General features: G+C 37.7%; 1 protein-coding gene across 4 annotated transcripts in view; it reads right to left on the reverse strand.

The window, feature by feature from the left end:
• The window catches only part of CDK19 (cyclin dependent kinase 19), a 119,117-nt gene that overhangs the window by 25,719 nt on the left and 71,087 nt on the right, over positions 1-22,311 (reverse strand). For all 4 annotated transcript variants that reach the window (XM_064412930.1, XM_064412929.1, XM_064412932.1 and 1 more), the window contains exons 5-6: positions 9,733-9,790; positions 8,356-8,487 (exon numbers count right to left, since the gene is read on the reverse strand). In XM_064412930.1, the coding sequence (XP_064269000.1) occupies positions 8,356-8,487; positions 9,733-9,790 (190 nt within the window). The remainder of the gene's footprint in view (positions 1-8,355; positions 8,488-9,732; positions 9,791-22,311) is intronic.

Raw genomic sequence — 22,311 nt, forward strand, 5'->3', positions numbered from 1 at the left:
TGAAAGGGAAATATACTTTTTTCTAATTAAATGCAAAATATTTTAATTAACCAGCTTCTTTGTAGACGAACCCTTTCCTAGTAGTGGAACCCTTTGCAGGTTACCTCCACACTAACTAAAGAGGAAAAGTGAGTTTGTTATCTGTTGTGTGCTCTCACTTGGCTTGTGTCTTTAACTATTACAACTTTCTAATAGATCCAATGTGTCAGCACCATCAGAGCTAACATAAGGCGAGCAAAACCCCTGCTATCTGGTAGATTGAGTTATAACAAGGAACATCTGTGAAGAATACTTTCTTGGACTGTTCCAATTCACAAGCCATGACAGTCTTTTCTAGAAGTTATCAATGCTTTTGATGCCTACTTTATTTCAGTCAATGGAGAGGAATGCACATGAAGAAACCTTGCCTCCCAGACAGTACCACTGGAGAAGCTTCTTTGTTCTTCCTAAGTGTTTTACTTTACAATATCTTAACATGTCTGTTACTAAGGTTTTCAGCCTTACAACTATTTCTAGTAAAGCACTAACAATAACTCCAATGTAATTATAAGCAACTCCATTGGATAATACATGAAACAAACTGGTGTGAAAAGAAATTCTGCTGTCAATCACAGTTATTGACAAGAAGTCAGCTTGTGAAGCAATCACACCTGTCCTGAAAACCAGTCATTCTACTCAATCAGTGCTGTAATGTTGAAAGTTTCAGTTGATAATTGCTGAAGTAATTATGCTTGATGATCAAACTGATGGATCAGCTAAAACAACTCCTCTGCACCAGAAGTATGCATCTTGTTAGGATAGTAGGCATTTGGTTTTCAGCCAAAATCAACTTTTAGGAGCCAAATTGTCAGATTTGGTAGCAAGAAGTGCACATTAAAAGCTACTTATTGCTGCACAGTATAGTGAGAGTAACATGTTTATGGAACCAACTTTCACAAGAAAAACTCCTGTCTTACTTCCCTAAGTAATCTTTCCTTTTAAAAAATCTGATTTATTTTTTTTTAACTGAGTTCATGGTATATATTGCTCAGGAAGGTTAGAGAATCAATGTGCAGCTGCAAAGCTCATCTGTCTAGTAAAGGGCAAAGTCAGCAAGATACCAGGGGAAAAAAAGCTTGTCCATGTGAGTCCCCATGGTAATTAAGAGTTTGGAAGAACACAAAACTGCTGCTTGGAGTGAAAAACAGTTAAAACAGTTAGGAGGAAAAAAGACATGGAACTAAAACTATAACCAGTATGGAGGATTTTTGGCCCACAAATCACTGATGACTCTTGCTGTACATGGGATTAAGTGTAGATTTTTGAAGGTACCTCTTGCTCAGAAGAGGTTTTTATCTCAAAGCTATTGCTATAGAGGATATTCTGCCTTCTGAGTATTTTATATTATTTTTCCTGCTCTAAAATAAGCCATGTACAGTTAAGTCATAGTAATCATCATGCAGCAGCGAATCTGTCAAAACACTGAACAAAATGGCAAAAGCTTTCAGTACGTCCCTTCATAAGTGCTGCAAGTGGAGAGAGTCATAAGAATAGAAAAAGTAGTGCATGACCACGTGTGGAAGTTTACAGGTTAATTTACCAAACAATCCAAATCAGGACAATTAGCAGATTGTAGTTGTGTTGAAGATTTAGTGGGTTTGTTTTCCTTTTCTTTCCTTTTTGTTTTTAATGTCCAGAATGTGTAAATTTCTCATGTTAACTGCACTTGCTAAGTGACATCCCAGGTTCTCAAACAAATAAACTATTCACTGCATAAACAAAAACAATTTACAGCATACTTGTACTGGAGTTCCTTATTATCCTTAATTGACTTTATCTTCAGGACAACACCATTAAGTAGTGTCCTCATTTTACAGATAATGAAACAACACTTGGGATGGAATAAATTAAATGTGGCCAACTACATGGAACCCTTGGGACCGAATCAGTATTTAAAGCCAAGTCTTTTGAGACCCAGCTTACTGTCCTAAGAAATAAAACTTAGTCTGCTCCACATTGGTTTTACACCAGCAGAGACGGGTCAGACCTACAGCACCATTCTCATTCTTCTGACTATTGAACTGCTACACACCTCTCCGACTCTCAGAACTGACAATGACTACCAGGTAACTTCCAGAGTTAACATATTTGAGAAGCAAGATTAACAGAGGAGTTAGAAGAAGGAAGGAACTAAAGCACAAAATAGTTAATGTGATAAAGTGTGCAACAGTCCTGCAGATGATATTCCATGAGTTGCTGTCAGCATCCCAAGCTTCTCAAAATACTAATATAGCTTTAAAGTGTTCTAATTAGGTGATCTAATAATCCTTTATATAACTTTACATTTCTTAGATTATTGTAGTAGAAAATGCTTTCTATTTTTTAATGAAAGAAGTTTGTATAGTATTTTAGACATATTTTGCTATTTTAGAGAGCAAGAAGAAAAAACACCAGTGAATCATCCAGTACCTGCAATAACTAGATAAGAGAGAAACAATTAATCCTTGGTATTAAAATATTTTGCCTCTCAGAAAAAGCATAAGAACAACTTTGATAATCAAAATCAAGAAAGTTTACCACATGCCAAAACAAGTTTACCACAAAATATCATCTGAATCCAATTACCCCTCATATAATAGTTGTATAATATTTCCCAGGGCATGAACAAGGCTTCCTTCTTGGTGCAGCCTGAGATTTTATTTTCAGCGTTCATAAACGAATATTTTCTAAACCTCTCCAATTTACTTTATTTTTCTAGTTTTTCCACAATCCCTTCCTCAAATCACCACCTCTCACAAACAAAAATGTGGATTCCTATGCAGCAATCAAATGCTGACTGACTATGGATTTGTTCTTCTTAATTATTTCTCATGGATTCTTAAAAGTCCCCCTGCTCCTGTGGCTTCACAGATGACAGGTGGGAACCTCCCCTTTCCTTTTTTTCCTGAAGAGTTTTCAATCTTCTGGCTGATCCCACCTGTAATTTCTGGTTTAATTTCAGATTTTCCAGATAGGTCTTATTTTTTTTCCTTCCAACCCTCCCAGAACATGAGACCAAAAGAGCTTCAGGCATCAGTCCAAGATTTCCAGAGGCCCCACAGGCTGGCCAGCATGCCAACAATCTGTGCATGCACAGTAGGGACATCTGATGCACTTGGAATGTGTGGGACTCACTGCACAGGCAATATGGAACACATATGCACATATTTCCATCCTAAATCCTACATAATACACCCCAGATATTCTCCTCTCTTTTATTCCTGCATGAGGTCAAATGGCATTGTTGAAACTCTGATGGATCCCAGCATTCGTTATAAATTCATTCCTTCTGATACACCAAATATTTTCCTGTGGTATTTCAAATGCTTTCAAAGGCATTTTGATATCTGCTTATACCTTTCACACATTTCCAGCTTCCATGGTACTCTGGAAATAGAATAAGGTGACAGTGCACTACCCAGGCTTTGAATTCCAGTTTCTCTACACCTCAGTCTCATTTGGGCTGGTAAATGTAGTTACCACACGGCCATTTCTGACATTTCTGCTGACCTATAATTTAGACTAGTGCAAAAAGGTACCTAAGAAATTGAGATTTCTCAGGTTTCCAGATTTATTTTTTCACTATAAACAAGCCCATCCTTTTTTTTTTGGTTCAGGACAGTGTTTTAACCTTGCTTAATGGGTGGCTGAATGATCACTTTAAAGAATTCTTTTGTCAACAAAATCCAAACCATCTAAAATACTATAAGTCATCTGAAGCCATTTATCAAACATGCTATTGCTTTAATTAAGGCAAGTGGCAAAGAGAGGTAAGATAACAGGCTTGTTTGATAGCACTGATAACTATACAAGCTGCAGCTTGATAAAAAAGAGTCATAATTATGTTATTACCTTGATATGCTACAAGATGCCCCAGAATGAATCATATTGGAGACTGCCACATGTTTTCCTAAAAACCTATGATGAAAGAGCTCTTACTATTTGCTTTACCTACTAAAACATTCTTTTCTAATCTGATGTTCCCAGAGTGAAAAAACTCACTCTGATTAATGTCTCCTTTCAAGCTCAAAGTCAGCTTAACTTTTCCTTCATTTTACCACAGTAATTTCCTTTAGTTTCCTTAAAATTAAACTGCAGAAGTCTTTGCCCATACATGAAAGGAACACTGTACCTTGCACTTACTTCAACCTTGTTTTTTAAGTATTTTGAGTATTTTAAAGTATTTTCTGTTCTGCTGGACTTTCTAATTGTTCAGTAATTTTATTAAAGTTTCTATGATCGTAAGCAATTTACATTTTTGCAGCTACTTGGTTTCACCTGAAGCTTGTTCAAGTTACTTTTATTTGTAGGTTTTATATCTTTGCTAAAGTATTAAGACCTGATGAATACAGAGAAACATATTCTGGTTTTGAATTCTGAAGCTGAATATGCAGAAAACCTTCCCAGGCTATAGTGAATTTAGTACAAATTCATATTGTGGCAATGGAATAGAGAATGAACTTTGACTTCTGCAACACCATTTTCCCAATGTGCATTCATCTGGTAAGTTAGTTACTTGTAACTATGGCAGCAGGTATTACATGTGTAATATTACTTATTAATAGTAATTTAAATAAATTTACTTTTAATATATCAATAAATTTATGTTTTAATATTAATATTGCTTTTATTAACAAGTAGGGCTTACATAACAAACATTCACAATTCAGGAAATTAAATACTAATCTCCATGAAACCCTAACATGGGCTTTTTATTATCCTTTTAAGATGCAGAAAGCAAAAGCTATTTCTGTTTTCCAACAACAGTATTTTCTTGATTCCTACATCTCTTTAAAACATGATTTTATATATAGGATGAACAACTCTCTGTTCTGCAAGGAAATAAGTTAAAAGTAGAATATTTAATTAGTAGGAAAAGACAAACTAAATCAACTACAAATATCACTGAAAAATCACACCTAAAATAATAAAATATGCTTATGTATTGTTTTGTGTAATAGATATAGCACTTCCTAAACAGATTGTATTTACTGTAATTTTCCCTCAAACTTGAGCCTACAAAATGTAACTAAGATCAAGTCCAGAAATCAAAGACAAAAATCCTGAACAAGTCAAAAGTTAAATTCTAATTTCAGTCTTTTTTGCCAAAAAAAACATGAGCATTTGAATTATACTCTCACTAGCATGCTTTGCTCATGAAAATGGCCTTTTTTTAAGTGCACATAGTCCTAGAAGTAAAACACAAGTCTGGACTCAATAAACTGCATGAACATCATCACTACTGTCATTTTGTTACTCACTTTTCTTTGCCTCAAAGCTGCACACAGATCAGCTCCATGTACCTTTTTTCTTTTCTCTTCTCTTCAGTCACATGCTCCTCTAATCCTTCAGTCAGCCTACAAGTCTCAACTTGCAACTCTCCTTGTTTTAATTTCCTTACTTTTTATTTTTCTGCCCAAACAGTTTTGAGTGCCCTCAGCGCTCCCGCTGCATGCCAGGCACTGTGTAACCATTCACACCCCTCCTGGGTGACTCACTGGTGTGATACAAGAAATAAAAGCCTCAGAAATAATAAACTTCTAGCAAAACCAGATCTCTCCAAAGTACCATCATCCCCTGAAGTTTCATAGGAACTTCTTGCCTGTGTTTTCGTACAGACTAGAGATCCCTCAGGGCAAGAACTGAGTTATTTATGACATAATTAAACAAACAACAGCATTATACTAATTCATCCTTCAAAGAGATACCCTGAGATAGTGGTACATATCACTCACCCAAATCTCCAAACAATATGCCATTTATCAAACCAGGTAGCTGTCAGCTGAGGTAACTTCCCTGTACCACACACGCAGGTCACTCAGTAATCTGGTCCATTCACATCAGTGCTTTCCACTATGAACACAGGGCAATTTAAGCATCTAATTTGCAGGTGTTTGAGGCAATCCTCTTGGCATTTTCTTTCAAACACTCCAACAAACACAGACTTAGCAGTTAACAGCCCAGTCTGCATAGTGGGAGATGCGAAGCAGGCCCTAAGAGTCTGCTCCTGCCACCAGGGGACTGTCCCAAAACCGTGCAGGGGACAGGGGCATTACAAGGCTCCATCCCCAGCTCCCAATGGAACGGATGCCCTGGGATGCCTCTGTCTCAGGTGAGGTAGAGCTCTAGAGGGAGGGTGCCACCACACAGGAGTCAGTCTGCAGGGTGACACTGGCCTCACACTGGGAGAGACACTTTGGTTGGGGCACTGGCACACCAGCAAAAGGAGCTGTGGAAGGAGGTGAACAGACCATGGGGCATCATGGAGGGTCACTTCAGGGATGCTGAAAAGATTACTAGTGGACTTAAGGGTAAACTGTGTCATCCCTCAGATCTGCTGCTGAGGAAGAAGGAAGAACCTGGTTGGGGAATCAATGGCAGCCCTGACTCTAACAACCATGAGACAGTGGAGTAACAAAGGCAAGAAGCAGAGGTAACCAGCATGGTTAGAAGCTGGAGAACCTGCTCCAGGAGAGGATAATGAGGGACATGGGCTTGTTCAGACTGAAGAGGAATCTATGAGCAGCCTCACCAGAACCTACACAGCGGTGACCATGATGATGGAGCTAGGCTCTTACAATGGCATACAACAGGAGAGCGAGAGATTATCAGCATAAACCAAAACAAAAAGTTGCAACTAAGTATATAAAAATTTTTTTCTTAGCTACGATGACGATTTTGCAGTGGAACAGGTTAACCAGAGAGGGTGTGAAATATTTATTCTTAGAGGTTTTCAAGATGTAGCTGGACAAGCCCCTCAACAGACCAGGCAGAATTCATAGTGGGCACTGTTTTGAACAGGAGGACGAAACAATAAACCTCCCAAAGTCCCTTTTGACCTGACTGAATCTGTTTGCAGTAAGTATTTTTCTTTGGAGCGGGTTTTTGGTTTTGAAATGGATGAGATTTTTCTCACTCCTGATACTTCAGCTTTTGCTGCAGATTTCTCCTAGAGTATACAAATAAATTCCTGCACCGGAGGATTTCAAATGGAAGTGGAATACAATAAAGAAATGTGTGGTTGTGTTCAAGGGTCCAGGACAAGGGGAGAGATGAGAATCTTGACTCCATGTTTCAGAAGGCTGATTTATTACATTATGGTATTATATTACATTAAAATGCTCTACTAACACTATACTAAAACAAATAGAGAGAAAGGATATATCAGAGAGCTAGAAAGGGAAGGAATGGAATGAGTAACAAAAACTTGTGACTCTGAGAGAGTCTGACACAGCTGGACCATGGATTGGTCATTAAGTAGAAACAATCCATATGGACCAATCTAAGATGCACCTGTTGGTAAACAATGCCCAGACCACATTCCACAGCCATCTGATAGTTATTACTTACATGTTTTTTCTGAGGCTTCTCAGCATAAAATCCTGGCAAAGGATTTTTCAGAAAATATCATGGTGACAGAAATGGGAAATGCAAGTCTACATCAAAAATTCAGGTGTCTATTCACTCATTCTCCAAACCTCTTGCTGTATATGGTAGTTGAATAAACAGGAGTTATTTTTAAAAAACACACCATGAGCCTTAAAAGTGTTGCTCCACCCAAGAGAACACTCAAACTGAGATGTCAGTGCAACACAGTATTTTGTAACTCTCTGAACAAAGGCCCACAGAGCATCTCCAAAAATTTCTGTAACAGAAAAATGCCTGCCAAGAAAGCCACCTTTGTACTCATAGGAACGATTTAACACTATTAAGAGAGGGTCACTGTTTCCTTTGCAGTTCAATATATAAGCCAGCCATGCCTCCCATGCACCTCAATGCTTTAATTCTCCAAACAGCTGGGCACCGAGGCTGATTGTGCTTCTAGAACTTACTAGGGCAGAAAAGAACCTGGCTACCAGCATTTCCTGAACATGGAGCCATGTAACTCATGGAGGAAATGATTTGCAGATTGCACAGCACAGGAGTCTAGCCTTCTGTTTATCAAGACACACATTTCATAGAAACATATAACACCCTACAAGATATAACCACCCATATGACACCCTACAAGAATGCCACAGCTCTTTCCCCTTCAAAGGTTCACAACATTACAAGATTTCTAAGTCAATATTAAGAAAACATAAACCAATTCAAAGGATATTTTTGTTTTAAAAACAAAACAAGGTATATATTTAAAACATCTAGGTTATATTGAAATATAAAAGCACAGTCCTCAAATAGTTTTAATTTTGATTAATCCTTTATGGATGGGATCATCTGCAACTACTTCAGTGACAAAACCCCTAAACTAGCAGGTCAGCTGACCATCCCCTCTATTATAAGGCTGCTATCCTTACAGAACTTGCAGCCAAACATCTTTCTTACAGGACAACTTACCAATGGCCTTTGTGTAATGTCTGGCCCCAAGTAACAGCTCTGGAGCTCTGTACCAGAATGTCACCACAACTGGATCCAAGTCTGCCAATGGCTTCAAAGGTGAGTTAAACAATCTCGCAAAACCCATATCAGCTGGGGAATGGGGAGAAAAAATGAGAAGATTATTTAAATTTTAATACAAATAAATCAAAATTCAATAGTATTGTCAAAAACAATTACAACAACAGCTCGAAAACATTAAAAACTACAATTCAAAGTTTCTAACAAACCAAAAACTACTTACAACAATACTGGATCAAATTCTTCTAAGGCTAAATCCCATTTAGTTCATTCCTAAAACTATGAAGCATAACATCTGATGTGTTTTCATCATGGTATTGTAAAATTTTACATAACACAGATGCCTGTTCATTTTTTAAAACTGTAACAGAAACTTGGTTAACTGAAGTCAACAGTAGTAGGTCTCTAATGTACATTTTCTCCTTTATTTTTATACATACTTATAAAACTGTGAGTCCTTGTGACTGCTATATATTTACCCAAAGTGCAAAATTAAAATGACTGCAGTGTAGATTGTTTTTGCACTATTTTTCAAGGCATGCCTCCTACGTGATTTGGATGAATGAGCTCCAGAGTCAGTCAACGTGCACAGAGATGTATTTTAAAACTAAGCATTCATTCTATAGAACTCAAAAATTCTCCTTAGAATGAGCCTGGTAAGTAACAGTAAGAAATGCTGGATGGGAAAGTACAAAATTTGGTGTACCGTCAAACGCATTCATTTTAAACCCAATTAAAATCTGAAACTTTTCTTTCACACAAGCTTCAGTATTGCCACATGATTTATTTAGAAAACATAATATCCACATCACTAAAACTGAGAAGGGAATTAGATTTTGGATAAGGACCATCACAGGTACATGTGTTAATCACCTTGACACCAAATAACTTTTGCATAACAAACCTCTGGATCTCTACAAACATATGCAGTAATGTTATTTATACATAAAAAAAAAAAAAACCAAAAACAAAACAAACAGTTTATAAGTAACAATGCTAACTTATGCTAACTAATGACAGTAGAAGTCAAAAGAACCCTGGTCATCATCACTGCTCTCTGTGCTTATTACTTTTTTGTTTCATACAGATGCATTTATGTCTCATCCAATACCCTTGGCAAGTTTAGAAAAGCCTAATAATATATTTGGAATTTCTTAAGTCTGTGAAGTCAGCAAATGAGATTTAAAATTGAACTAGAGGTTGTAGATACATACACTCAAAGAATACTGAAGATCTGTTTCTATCTTACACAGAATATGCATTTTTTTATTACAGTAATCTCTTAGCTGCACAATTAAATTTTCTCAAAAAGTTTACCTATTTTGACTCTTCCTCTTTCAGGACCTTCACCCATTACCAAAATGTTTGCTGGTTTCTGGAAAACAAAAGCAGAATTTTTAGCTGATCAGCCTTTGATGATTATTTCTGAGAATAATAAAATTACATACATTTATTTTATAATGAAAACATTTACAAAAACACCCTTAGAAGTCTAAAATTACCATACCTTTATCTTGCTGACACAGGTAGTTTTTATCTCTAGTTACCAATTTCACAATTAGAAAACAGAAATACACTTTGACATTTCACAATAAGAAATGCCTTCTTTAAGTAAGTGTGCATTTCTATTGTTATTGAAAAATTCTATTCACTGCAGAGATTTTCTTCTAGAGGAAAGTTTTATATTAGCCTAACTTTTATGCTACACATCAATAATCTGGCAAGAACCACTTTTGCTGGTATAACTTAAAGTGATACCAAATCTTGATATACAAATGCATACTTGAGAGACACTTTTGTTTTCATCCTAACTACATTTTTAGAGCTGTGCTTCTTTTTAGTGTATGAATGATAAAAATCACATGGGCAAAAGAACTTTTTTCCCACAAAGTTGATTTCATGCTATGAGAATTCTCTTGAAACAGGAGTATTCACACACAGCCACATCCCAAAAGCTTTTGACAGTGCAGACAGCAGCTTTACAAGTAGAACAAAACCTTTATAGGCATTTTTTGCAATCTATTTGTTTGCAACCAGCTGTTTGTGAACGCCACATAAAATCTGCACATGACATCACAGCAATTGTTCTGCAATTAGAATCTAGGTTCCCTCAAACATCAATAGTCATTCCTTGGAAGCTTTTGTCCTATTGTGTTAACAGCTGTAAAAAGTAAACAAGATTGAAAACATTAAGTGATTTGAATGAAGAGATGCATAACAAAGCTTCAAAGCAGAATTTTTGGAATGTTCATCCAAACAATAATTATATTTAAATCTTTAATGCCTGCAGAGGGTTCTGCTCAAGCGGGATTTGTTCAAGAATCTGAAAGAGATGTCCAGAAAACCAACGTCAGAATCTCACTTAAATTCTCAGTTTCTTGCTGCTATTTACCTGAAATTAAACACTCAAACTAGGGTTACTAATTTGACTCAAAATCACACACCTTTAGCTTTTTTGAAAAAGGAAACAAACAAAAAAAGCACTCTACTTCACCTATTCTTTCTCCTTCCCCCAGGAAGCTGTTCTTCCCATTCCACACCCAGTGCTAACTTTGTTTCTTCCCTGGCTCCAACCACTGCCTCTCTTTCCAGACACCTCTTTCATTCTTCCCTTTTTAATCTGTAATTCTCAACACCACCACGGACTTTTCATTGTCCAACATATACTGGAACCATTCAAGAGGCAATACAGACTCCCTTCTTGGAAAACACAAACTATTTCCTAAATCTAGGAAAGAGAAAGATGATGCTTGCTCTTAGCTAATATTTAATTACAATAAAATCAACACCTCAAGGCAATTGTTGAACTCTGGTTGCACATTTATGTACTACTCTGAACTGAATATTCCAGAAACAGAGTAATCACTTTCTGCATAGTCATTAACCAGGCAGCAAGAGATGCATGCAAGTTCACACTACCTTTTACCTCTGTTAGAAATCATATGGATACAATTGTCCTAACCAAGGGAGCAAAACTCCAGATTTCTTGATGAACATCTTCCTAATCTTTTGCCTAGCACTTTGATTTAGAGTTGAGTATGATGAGTTTGCTGGATTGATGTGCCAAAGCCAAATGCATGAGGTTCAACAAGGCAAAGTGTTGGGTCCTGCCCTTGGGTCACAACAATCCCATGTAGTGCTGCAGGCTGGGGAAAAGTGGCTGGGAAGCTGCAGCTGCAGGCATTGGAACAAATTGGCTGCCCAAGAAACTGGCAGAATCACCATCCCTGGAAGTGTTCCAAAAAATGAGGATTTGCACTTGCGGGCAATGGTTTAATTCTACACATGGTGGTGTGAGGTTAATGGTTGGACTTGATCTTAGAGGGATTTTCCAATCTTAATGATTCTAAGAATCAAAAATACTTCAACAGACCTTTACATTCAGGATTGGATTTTAAGCACTATAAAAATGCATTTACTTGTCAAGTGAAGCAAGCTGATAAAAATGTTATTACTGCACTGATTTATAGGTCAGGTTGTTTCTAAAAAAAGAATTAGGTTGCAAGAAATAAACACTCTAACTTCAGAAGATTTTATAAAATAAAAATTAAAATCTAAGCAGAAAGGACTTTCAGAACAACTCACAAAAGTCATATTCTATCTCTGGCAATATAATATTCTCCAAGCAGCAATTTATTCACAGAAAAAAAAGCTCCCAACTCTTGTACCTGCTGACATAATCCACAATATTCACAGAATATTTCAGGTTGGAAAGGACCTCTGGAGATAGCCATGCCTCAAAGCAGAGTTACAAATTACCACAGATTGCTCAGGCCTGAGCCAAGTTGGGTTTTAAACTTCTCCACAAGTGGAGACTTCACAGCCTCTCTCTGAAACTTCCAGTGTTTGACCACTCTCACAGTAAAAAAGGTGTATCAATATATTATATTTACATCTATTGCCTCCTGTTCACTGGACAGTACTGCAAGGTGTCTGGCTCAGTTTTCTTTATTCACACTTATAAACCACATATATATATTGGTAAGATCCCACATGAGCCTTCTCTTCTAGAGACTGGATAGCCCCAGCATCCTCAGCCTCAGAAACACTCCCCAAAGCCCTAGGAGACTCAAGTGGTCCCATGAATACAGGAGATACACTAGGTCAGAGTCTATGGAAGCAAGAGACTTGTCCATTTATACACTTTTAAAGCCAGAATGTTTAGAAGAGATGTTGTTCTGATTAAAATTTGAATCTGTTCTAATATGTAATCCACTGAGGATTGGAACCCTGCTTAGGCACTCAGCAGAGGAACAAACTGATTTATGAACTTAGCAGATGTCACATTCATTAGCTCTTGTGAACCCCTCTGAGAGAGTAAGGGGCAGGGGAAACAGGGAAGGAATAAAATGGGAGACAATTAAAAACTTCAATTGAGCAAAAGAGCAAACACTTCTCCTGAGGCACCACCACCAGTGTGAAGACAGCAGGGATTTCATGGATGGTGTAACCTGATGCCTGCGGGATCCCCACTGTGTCAGTAACGCCTTGCATTGTGGCACCTTCCTGAGAGGTGAGAAGTCTTGGTTCCAACCTGTTTCTTAAGTAACCAGAAGGCTACATCTCAACCTCTTATTTCCCACATGAGCAAATTAACCACTTGATTATCTACTAATCAGCACTTTCTAAATTCCTCTTGCTAATCAGAGCTGTTCTGGCTAGGAAAGGCTTTTCAATGTACATATGCTAAACCAGATGGGATCCATCTTCTTGAGATGTAATGTATAATATCCAGTTCCTGTGCCCATGAATTTTTATTTAATAAAAATAAACAGCTTCAGAGGAGCTTAAAATATACGTTAAATATTTTGTGGTTGTTTTATATAATAATGGCTTGAATATTGTAAAACTCTTTGCAGAGTCTTCACAATGCATATACCATGGTGAGAGAAACACAACCCTCATAGAGCAGTAGTGCTTGGCTAAAAAAGAGGCATCAAGGCAAAGCAGCAGAATTTCAAGTGTTCAGGCATGGATGAAACATTTTGGTTTACTTCAGAGGGAACAATTTGGCATCAGAGATCCTCAGGAAACTATGCTAGGAAGGTTTCCATTGTGAGGTAAGAGAAAGGACTACTGAAGGAGAATTCAAACAACCTCTGCTTCTTGGAGAAGGTACAACATGTTAGCTCTACCTTAGTTCTTAGTAATCTCTGAAAATGTACCATTTAAATATCAAAACATTTTACTCCAAGATCGCCACTTAGTCGACAATAAAACTACAGCCTAGTATACTATAGTTACTGGACAGCTACAAAAATCAGATTAAAAAGCAGGAATGAAAAAGCCCCACACTTAATTTATATTCAGGCTACATATAAGTCATAAGCACCAGCCTAGTTCCTGAAACAAATCCTACTGTTAGCCATCTGATGAAGAAAACAGTGTTTTAGCTGCAAGGAACCATCAAGAACAGCAGCAGCTGAAAGACCAAAAGCTGGCACATACTTAGAGTAAATTGTGTTTCTATACAAGAGGACAAAATTTTAATAAAGAAAGTTTGAGAAGTACCTCCTCTAGAGTAGTAGTTGGGTGAGACAACCCAGCAAGAAGTATACTTTTCAACCAGTTACATCCTAACTAATACCCTATTTTCCTCATACTCTCCCCCCTTGCTGAGAACACAAACACCAGCTGGGAAGCAAAGTGATGCTGCTGCATCTCCCCCTATCTAGTTGCTATAGGAACAACAGAAACAGTAAGAATTAGGAGTCTCACATTTAATATAAGCTATAAAAATGAACAGGCAAATCCCTGCTGAGAAATTCAGTTGAGGTTTGACTGTCTAAAAAACATTTGCAAAAAGAGCAAGGTTGACACCAACAAACAACGGAAGCAAAATCTGATATACTTGAAAAAGGGGATGAAGATGACAGTGATTCTTTACGAGCCTTTACAATAGGTTCTTAACAAGTAATAAGTATAGATAATAACATTTACTTTTCTACATTGGTGGGGGAGGGGGAATAAAGCAATTTTAAAAATCTTGGTGGAAGAGAAAACATTGGATTAACAAGTGTGTTTTCACAAATACTAGAAGTGTCACAATTGGGACTCATACAGACATTCATGTGAAGATACACTTCTAATTTTAATATTTAGACAGTAAAACAGAAGAAAGGATGAAAGAAAATAAATCTTCTATGGTATTAAACAAGTATAACAGTTCAAAACAGGAACAACAACCTAACAATAGATGGCAATACTTCAGTTTTAATGGTTGTTGTGATCTCCTTAAGTACAACAGTGACACAATTCATAAGAGATTTGGTGCAGAATTACAGTCCTATGAGAAAATGTCCATAGGGATATACCACTTTCCATACACAATTCTTTATTGTTTATATCCAAACAAATGTGTTTCCCTTTTGGAATGTGCCACTGGAAAAAGAATAATATCAAATTAGGAGGCTTCTATTGTACAAGAGATTGCAAGCCTTACAGATAAAGGCTCTCCCCACAGTTACTGACACTGCCTTGTGATGAGGTCTTTTCAAGTCTCCATTATTTCAAAAAACAATTGTAAACAGCCCAGTGTTGATACACAGAGACACTTTCATTGCAGAAGCAAGAGGAGAGCAATAGTATTTTTGTCTCAGCTTTTTTCAACATGCTGCTCCTCAAACGACAAAGGTCCTGAGTGAGATGGCAGTGTCCCACTCTGCAGGCATTACTCCAAAGACCACTGAGCCTCTCAGTTCAAGATTAAGGAGGAGATGCTGATTGTTCACCAAAATTTGCAAACAAAGCTTGTGCTCTTCTCATCTGCGAGGAAATGCAGGCACGGCCCTGCCTTAAAGCAACACTGTTCAAACCCAGACTCTGTGCTCAGATCAATGAACTGGCACATAAGTACTAACACTGCTGCTAACAATTGAGCTAATTACATTTAATTAAAAAAATTAAAGGTTCTTAAAAGATTTTATTATGCACTGCAAGCCTCCAAATGATTGCCACTTCCATTGAAAATATTTCCATATATTGAAATGCATGTAGGAAAATTGTTATCCTCACCTCTCTTTTTAGAAAACTGTTTGGTCAACATTTTTCTGATACTGAAGCACTAGACAGAAGTATACCATATGAAGTAAAATATCTTCACATGTGCTTCTTTTTAGCCTTACACACTGCAAATTCATATGAGAGTCACTACTCTGATTACATAACATCACTTTCAGTTTGGTTTTTATCACTTGTTATCCTTAATGTTACAAAAACCCAACCCATATTTCATTACATTTTTGGCCTAGATTTGTAATCCATACCATTTTCTTCCACAATTTCTCTAGCTGAAAATATTGACCTTGCAAAGTAGTATGTTTAACAAATTACTTTAAGAAAATAATATCTTTAACAAATATCTTTAACATCAAGATAATTATAATTTCATTTGAAACAATAATGTAATAATACAGGTATTATCAAATTATCGAAAGGCCAAACATAAAGCTGATTATAACAACACATGATCTAAAGAGTTAGCAAAATCTCAAGGCATACAAAATGCTTTGAAATGGTAGATCATTCAACTGAACTCAGAACTTATTTAAATCTGAAAAGGAGGAAAAAAGAGAAGTAAACACATTAAGTAAATAAAAAGAACACAGGAAACAAAGAGCACCACAGAATGCTTTTATCCCATCAAGCAGAGTGCTTGTGCCTCTGGGATAACAGATTTTAAAAGGGGGGGGAAAGATGTTATTGCACAGAAGTAATTGAGGTCAGATTAGAGAAGAGTGGGAATATATGAGAGAAACTCTGCAGACACCAGGATCAGTGAAGGAGGAGGAGCAGGAGGCGAACCAGTCTCTGGAGCCAAAATTCTCCTGCAGCCTGTGGTGCAGACCATGGTGAGACAGGATGCTCCCCTGAGGCCCATGGTGATCCACAGTGGAGCAGAGATCCACCTGTAGCCTGTGGAGAAGCCCATGCTGGAGCAGCTGGATGCCCAAAAGACAATTGTGACCCACGACTTGTGATCCCATGGGGGACCCATGCTGGAGCAGCCTGTTCCTGAAATGCTGCACTTCATGGAAAGAAAACAAAAGGACTCTTGCTGGAGCAGTCTGTGAAGAACTGACATCTGTGGGAAAGACTCCTCTGAGAAGTTCATGGAGTAGTGCCTCCCATGGGAGAGACATGGCAGTGGAGCAGGAGGAGGACTCCTTCCCTGAGGAGGAAGCAATGGCAGAACCAGCACGGGATTACCTTGCTGCTAACCCCATTCCTTATCTCCCTGTGCCACTGAGTGTGAGGAGGAGGTAGAGAATTGGGAACTAAGTTAATCCCAAGCAGGAGAGCAGGGGATGTGGTTTTAGGATTTGTTTTACTTCTCATTATCCAGCTATGATTTTGATTGGGAATGAATTAAATGAATTTTCTTAAGTCTGGTTTGCCTGTGATGGCAACTGGTGAGTGATCGCTCCCTGTCCTTCTCTCACCCCATCAGCCTTTTTTTTTCTATTTTCTCTCCCCTGTCCAGTTGAGTTTCATTTTTGGTGGGCACCAGGCATCCAATCCATGTCCAAACACCATAAAATGGTACACAAAATTTTACAGCTGTCACCAGACTGTCTCTTAAAAAAGTTCCCAAAATTCATTTTATTGCCATTAGAGGAATATTAGTAAGAACAGAAACATTTAAAAATGCACAGTAACTTTTTATTTCACTCTTGGTCCATCTAAAATTTGATTTGAGAATTAAATGTGTTCACAACTGATAAAGAAAAAAATGCTCTTGAGATATTCTGAGATGTGAAACTCCATATTCAGGCACAAACCACACTGTCAGATTATGGTAGTGACTTATGTATTTCACAGCAGCTGAACAGATGTGGTCAAAATAGTCATTTAACTCCAGCTACCATGAATTCTATAGCAACTGCATTTGCAGGATTTACCTGAGACTGATGGCAAAACATTACTAACTAGGAGTAGGAACAAAGTGTACAGAAGATCCCTGAAATATTTCTTTGGAATGCCTTAGGTAAAGATTTTGGTTAAACACACTCCTTGCTTGTACTCATTATGTGTTGAAAGGAGAAATGCGCTGTTTTCATATGGAAGCTGGTTATCAAAGAAATCCTTTCATGTTTATATACTCTTATAAAACTTGGCACAAAAAGCAAAGGTAAAGGAAAGCAGAAAAAAACCAAACTTTGGCCACAGTGCAACCATAGCTCTGCATGTATTTTTTTTTTAAGTCTGTGAAACAAGCTTAAGGTGATCTAGCCTTCAGCAAAAGCAAAGATGTCACTACCAGGCTTCATTACAGACTGACTTCAACAGCCCAAGAACCTGGATACTCATCTGGAGGATCAGCCAAAATCATAGAATGCTTTGAGCTGGATAGGACCTCTAGAGGTCATCTGGACATTTTGCAGCTCAAAACAGAGCCAAATTTGAAGCTGCTTCAAATTGCTCAGTATCATGACCAAGGGAGCTGCAAGTCTCCAACACTTGGAGGTTACCAAGCCCTTCTTGTGGGCAACACCTGGCACTGTCTGACAAAAAAAATTGTTTCCCATCACCTAATCAAAAATGTCTCTTGTTAAAACACACATCTGTCCCCCCTCCTCCTTCTGCATTCCCCTTGAGAAGGCCTCACCATTTCTACAACCCTTGTAGCTCAAGCCCCCTCAAACCACTCAAGCTGCCAACCTGAGTGGTAGGACGGCTGAGGCTCACAGAGCCATCTCTGTCACCCTGCTGCAGCCAACCCTATGGCACCTTGGGCTGAACAGCTCCAGAGCCACACGTTCAGCAGCAGAAAAACGTATCTGAGATGTCAGTGTCAGCCTGGAAGTCCAGTCTTGGGAACACACTCACTACTAAAGTATTTCACCAAAGGGAAAGACAGACTTTTCCACTCCCACCTGCATTTTAACCAAATCACACATACCACACACAGATGTACATTCTAATTAAGTTGCTACTCCTTCAGTTACTCTCATATATAACCACCCTTAACACAATGAAATCAGTGGTCAGGTAGAATATTTGTGTCACTGTTTGACTTGATTTTTCATATGTAATTTTTCAATTACATAAATGTAATTTTTTCAATTACATATCTTGAGATGTAATTAAGCATATACCTCAAGTGACATTAATTCTTTAAATTCATTCCCCTCACTTCTATCTAGGCCTTCCCCAGAAACAGCCAAAAGATACATGCTTCTTATAAGAATACTGTGCTCCAAAATCCATTTGGAACAATAGTTTCTTAGGCAATTTCTAGAAAAAATATTTTATTTCTAAAATCAAGGTGCTTTGATGATTGTTGAAACAGGAAAAGACTATTCACCAACTCTATTCCCTGGTTAACCAATGGATAATATCGTTGCACTTATGTCATCGGAAAATTGACTGTACACACAAGGGGAATAAGAAATAACAGTAATCACAACAAGAGAATATAATTCTGGGCTACATAAAAGTTCAGAAATGAAGCAGTCTTCCTTTCACACATCATTTCAGGTTTCTTATGGCTGACAGGGCGTTAAACTAATGCAAGACAATAACGAAAACTCCAGACAATTTTAGATGCTGGGAATTGCTTTGATTAAAGCAATCTCCACAATGTACAATGTATACCAAGTTTCACCCCAATTGATGGCAATGCAATTTAAGTGAAAAAGAAAAGGATGAAAAAAAGTCACAACAGGAGAATGCCAAAACATTTGACACAAATTAAATTTTATGTTGCTATGCAACATTATCCAAAGCATTCTGCTGTTACTAGTGCTGCAACAGCATTCTTGAACTTAAAATGTTACATGCAACCTTGAGAAGGACAAAGGAGGGGGAAGTCAGAAACAAAGAGACAAATATGATCATAAATTTTCAACGAAAAATAAAAGGTCATAAAGCAAATGTTCAAATAATATGCTGAATTCACATTGTCCCTGGGATTTTCAACACATCACAGCACATACTCCAGCAAAATTCCCATGAAGATGCCCAGCAACCATCTAGGGCCTTGTTTTTGGACCTTGCCTGGGCTCTTTGGGAGCACCAAGCATAGCACAGGACAAGACAGATTGTCCAACCTCTGCTACCCCATTTCTGAACTGTGAGATGTGCAGGCCCACCATGCCTGAGAACAGAAGAAAGACTCACCTCAGGAATACCCTGGAAGAATGTTTTTTTAATACATTAAAAGCAGAACAAAAACAAAACAAAAAAAAACAAAAAAAACCCAGAAGGGATAAATTTTTTTCTATAAAAGCACAGTCAAACTCTTCCTCTGCTGGGCCTTTAAAATGCATCCTAAATGCCCCAAGATACTGTGGTCAAGCCAAGTCTTTGCATCTCTGCTATCAAGTTCTCATTACACATTCTTCACACATAATCTTTACTCAGAATAATAACCCAAAGGCAAATAAACTGAGAAGTTATGTGCACATGTGAAACATTACCAACACTACTATTTTCTTCACCTTTTTAAGGCAAAAGCCAGGAAACAGTAAGTCTGACAGAACAGCTAACATAAGAAAGCCTACGCCTGTACTGAGCTTGGGACTAAAATTTAAGAGAAGGGGCAAATGACATGATGCAATTCTCTCACTTGTTCCTTGCATTTGTTTCTGTTACAGCAGCATGAAAATTAGATACCATAACTGCTAATTCTTTCAGTTGCAGCACTAAATTCCACCATGGCCAAAACCTAGTATTTGTTTTATATTCTGACAACTCCTCTTGATTTAGTAGGGTTATTAAGACAGGAGCATGAAGCCTCTCTCCAATCAAACAATAAATGACTGAAAGTGAGACTGGTGACACCATCATAAAACATTTTTTAAATTGCCTTTCACAAAGTATTTTTGGCAGTAAAACTCCAATACCTCCATTCCCCCAAGAGTCTGGTAGAGTCAAATGATTAACAAAGCTTTTCTGACTGCAATAAATAATATAGTAACAAATGAATAGATATAAATGTAACCCATTTTCCTTACAAACAAGCTTCTGCTTGGATAGCTTAGATTGACTGAATTAGGTTGAAATATTAAAAGCCCTTTAATGGAAATTTCAAAGGAGGAAAATAATAGGGTAGCATGATTACCTGAAGTGGTTACTTCCATGCTGAGTGGGTCTTAAGGAGTCCCCTTTTGTCTGCATATGGACATGAGAATATAGCTGAAGGGACTCAGAAATGTGGAATACTTTTTTTTTGTTGTTGTTATTGGAGATAAACTTGACAAGATTTAGAAAAGCAATAAAAACATTTTACAGGACTTCAGCAAAGGTTTATGTCTAATAATATTTAATGTATTTTTATTAGCTCTTGTCAGTTTATTATGTAATTTTGTAGCATCAAACTACATTTTTTATCCATTTTCACATATGCTGTTTTTCTGTGCTCATTATCTCAAGAATAAAAAAGTAAAATCCCATCTCTTCTCCCCTCCTTTCTTGATGTTGAGTCTAAAGACTAAAACTAACCCTTACCTATATGAGCAACTCAAATGCCTGTTATACTATAGCATCAACCTTCTTCTCTGTGTGGAAACAATCTAGATCAGTGATTTATAATTTAGATTTATTTATATTTATATGTAAGCCAAATTCTTTATAAATAGTCTTTTTTGGAGCATCTTCTTAAAGCTAGCTCCCACATTCCACTATTTGCAGGGCTAGGTTAAATGTCCCTTTTCCCCCATGATTTGTCCAGCAGATCAGTTTTCAGGTTTCAAGAAGAAATTGTATCACCCTAATACAAGCCTTCTGCCTACAGCAATACTGACTGGGACTTAACAGGCCTCTGGACTTTAAGGTCTCAAACTCACCATCCAGTTGCCATGTTCAGGCAATTAACTCATGTATCACTTGAGGCAGCACAACCCCAGGTGTCTTGCGGTGGAATAAAAGCAAATGCAGATCCCAAAGCACCAGATAGACAAAGCATCACTGTTCAGCTGACACATGCATTACAAACACTAAATAAAACATAACCTTTGAAACCCATCCTAACAGAAACTTTTTCCCTAGCTTATCACCATCACTCTGTTCACCTCAGGACTCAGATTAAATCTCTCTTTATCTCTCAGTCAATTCTCAGCTTCCTGACTTCTGGGAGGTCTTCAGGCTCATGAAGACACTGACTTTTAAGACAAGCATCAATGGCCAGCAAAAGTTATAATCTTGTAACATTAAGTTAGAGAAGCCTTTTGCTCCTACTTTTCTCTTGGAGGTTTTCTGGAAGTGTCTCCACCTGGACAAGCAGCTATGAAGTCTTTTAGGTAACCAGTAAATGCAGCCAGCTAAAACAAGGTCAGCATGCTAAAACAAGGTCACAGATACTCATTTCCACTGTTCTCCAGAAGAGCACTTGTTTCACAACTTTAACCAGATTATAGGAGAGCAGAATCCCCACTCCATCTCAAGAGTTGTCCTGCCTCTGCAGCCCACATCTCCATTACTGTACTCATTAAAGCAGGGTCCCTGGGTAGCTGCAGTGCTCACTCCTGAGCCAACAACCTGCTCGTGTGCTCAAGGTGCTCTGTCATGGATGGGGCTGCAACAATTCCCCTTCAATGAAATGGCACTGATGAGATTTTATGAGGCAGTGAACCTCACAGGAGACACAGGAAAACATCTCTAGATATACTGCTATAGCAGTATTCAGTATCAGACTTCAATATCACAAAGTTAGCAAAGACTCAACAAGATAGGATGATTCTCTGAAATCTCTTTAGGCTCTTTTCTTGTAGAAGAAAAAGTCAGAAAGAGGTAACAAAGGCTATGCTTGCAGATAGATTAATAAGTTACAGTATTTCTACTTGTTTTCTGAAGTCTGAGATGTATTCATTACCTGCCATTACTCCTACACACAGACGAGATTAAGAGATACTAAGTAGCACATCTGCATGTGTTTACATTCATGATGCCTTGGTA

Source organism: Passer domesticus, chromosome 3 (assembly GCF_036417665.1).
Source record: "Passer domesticus isolate bPasDom1 chromosome 3, bPasDom1.hap1, whole genome shotgun sequence".
NCBI classification, from domain to species: domain Eukaryota; kingdom Metazoa; phylum Chordata; class Aves; order Passeriformes; family Passeridae; genus Passer; species Passer domesticus.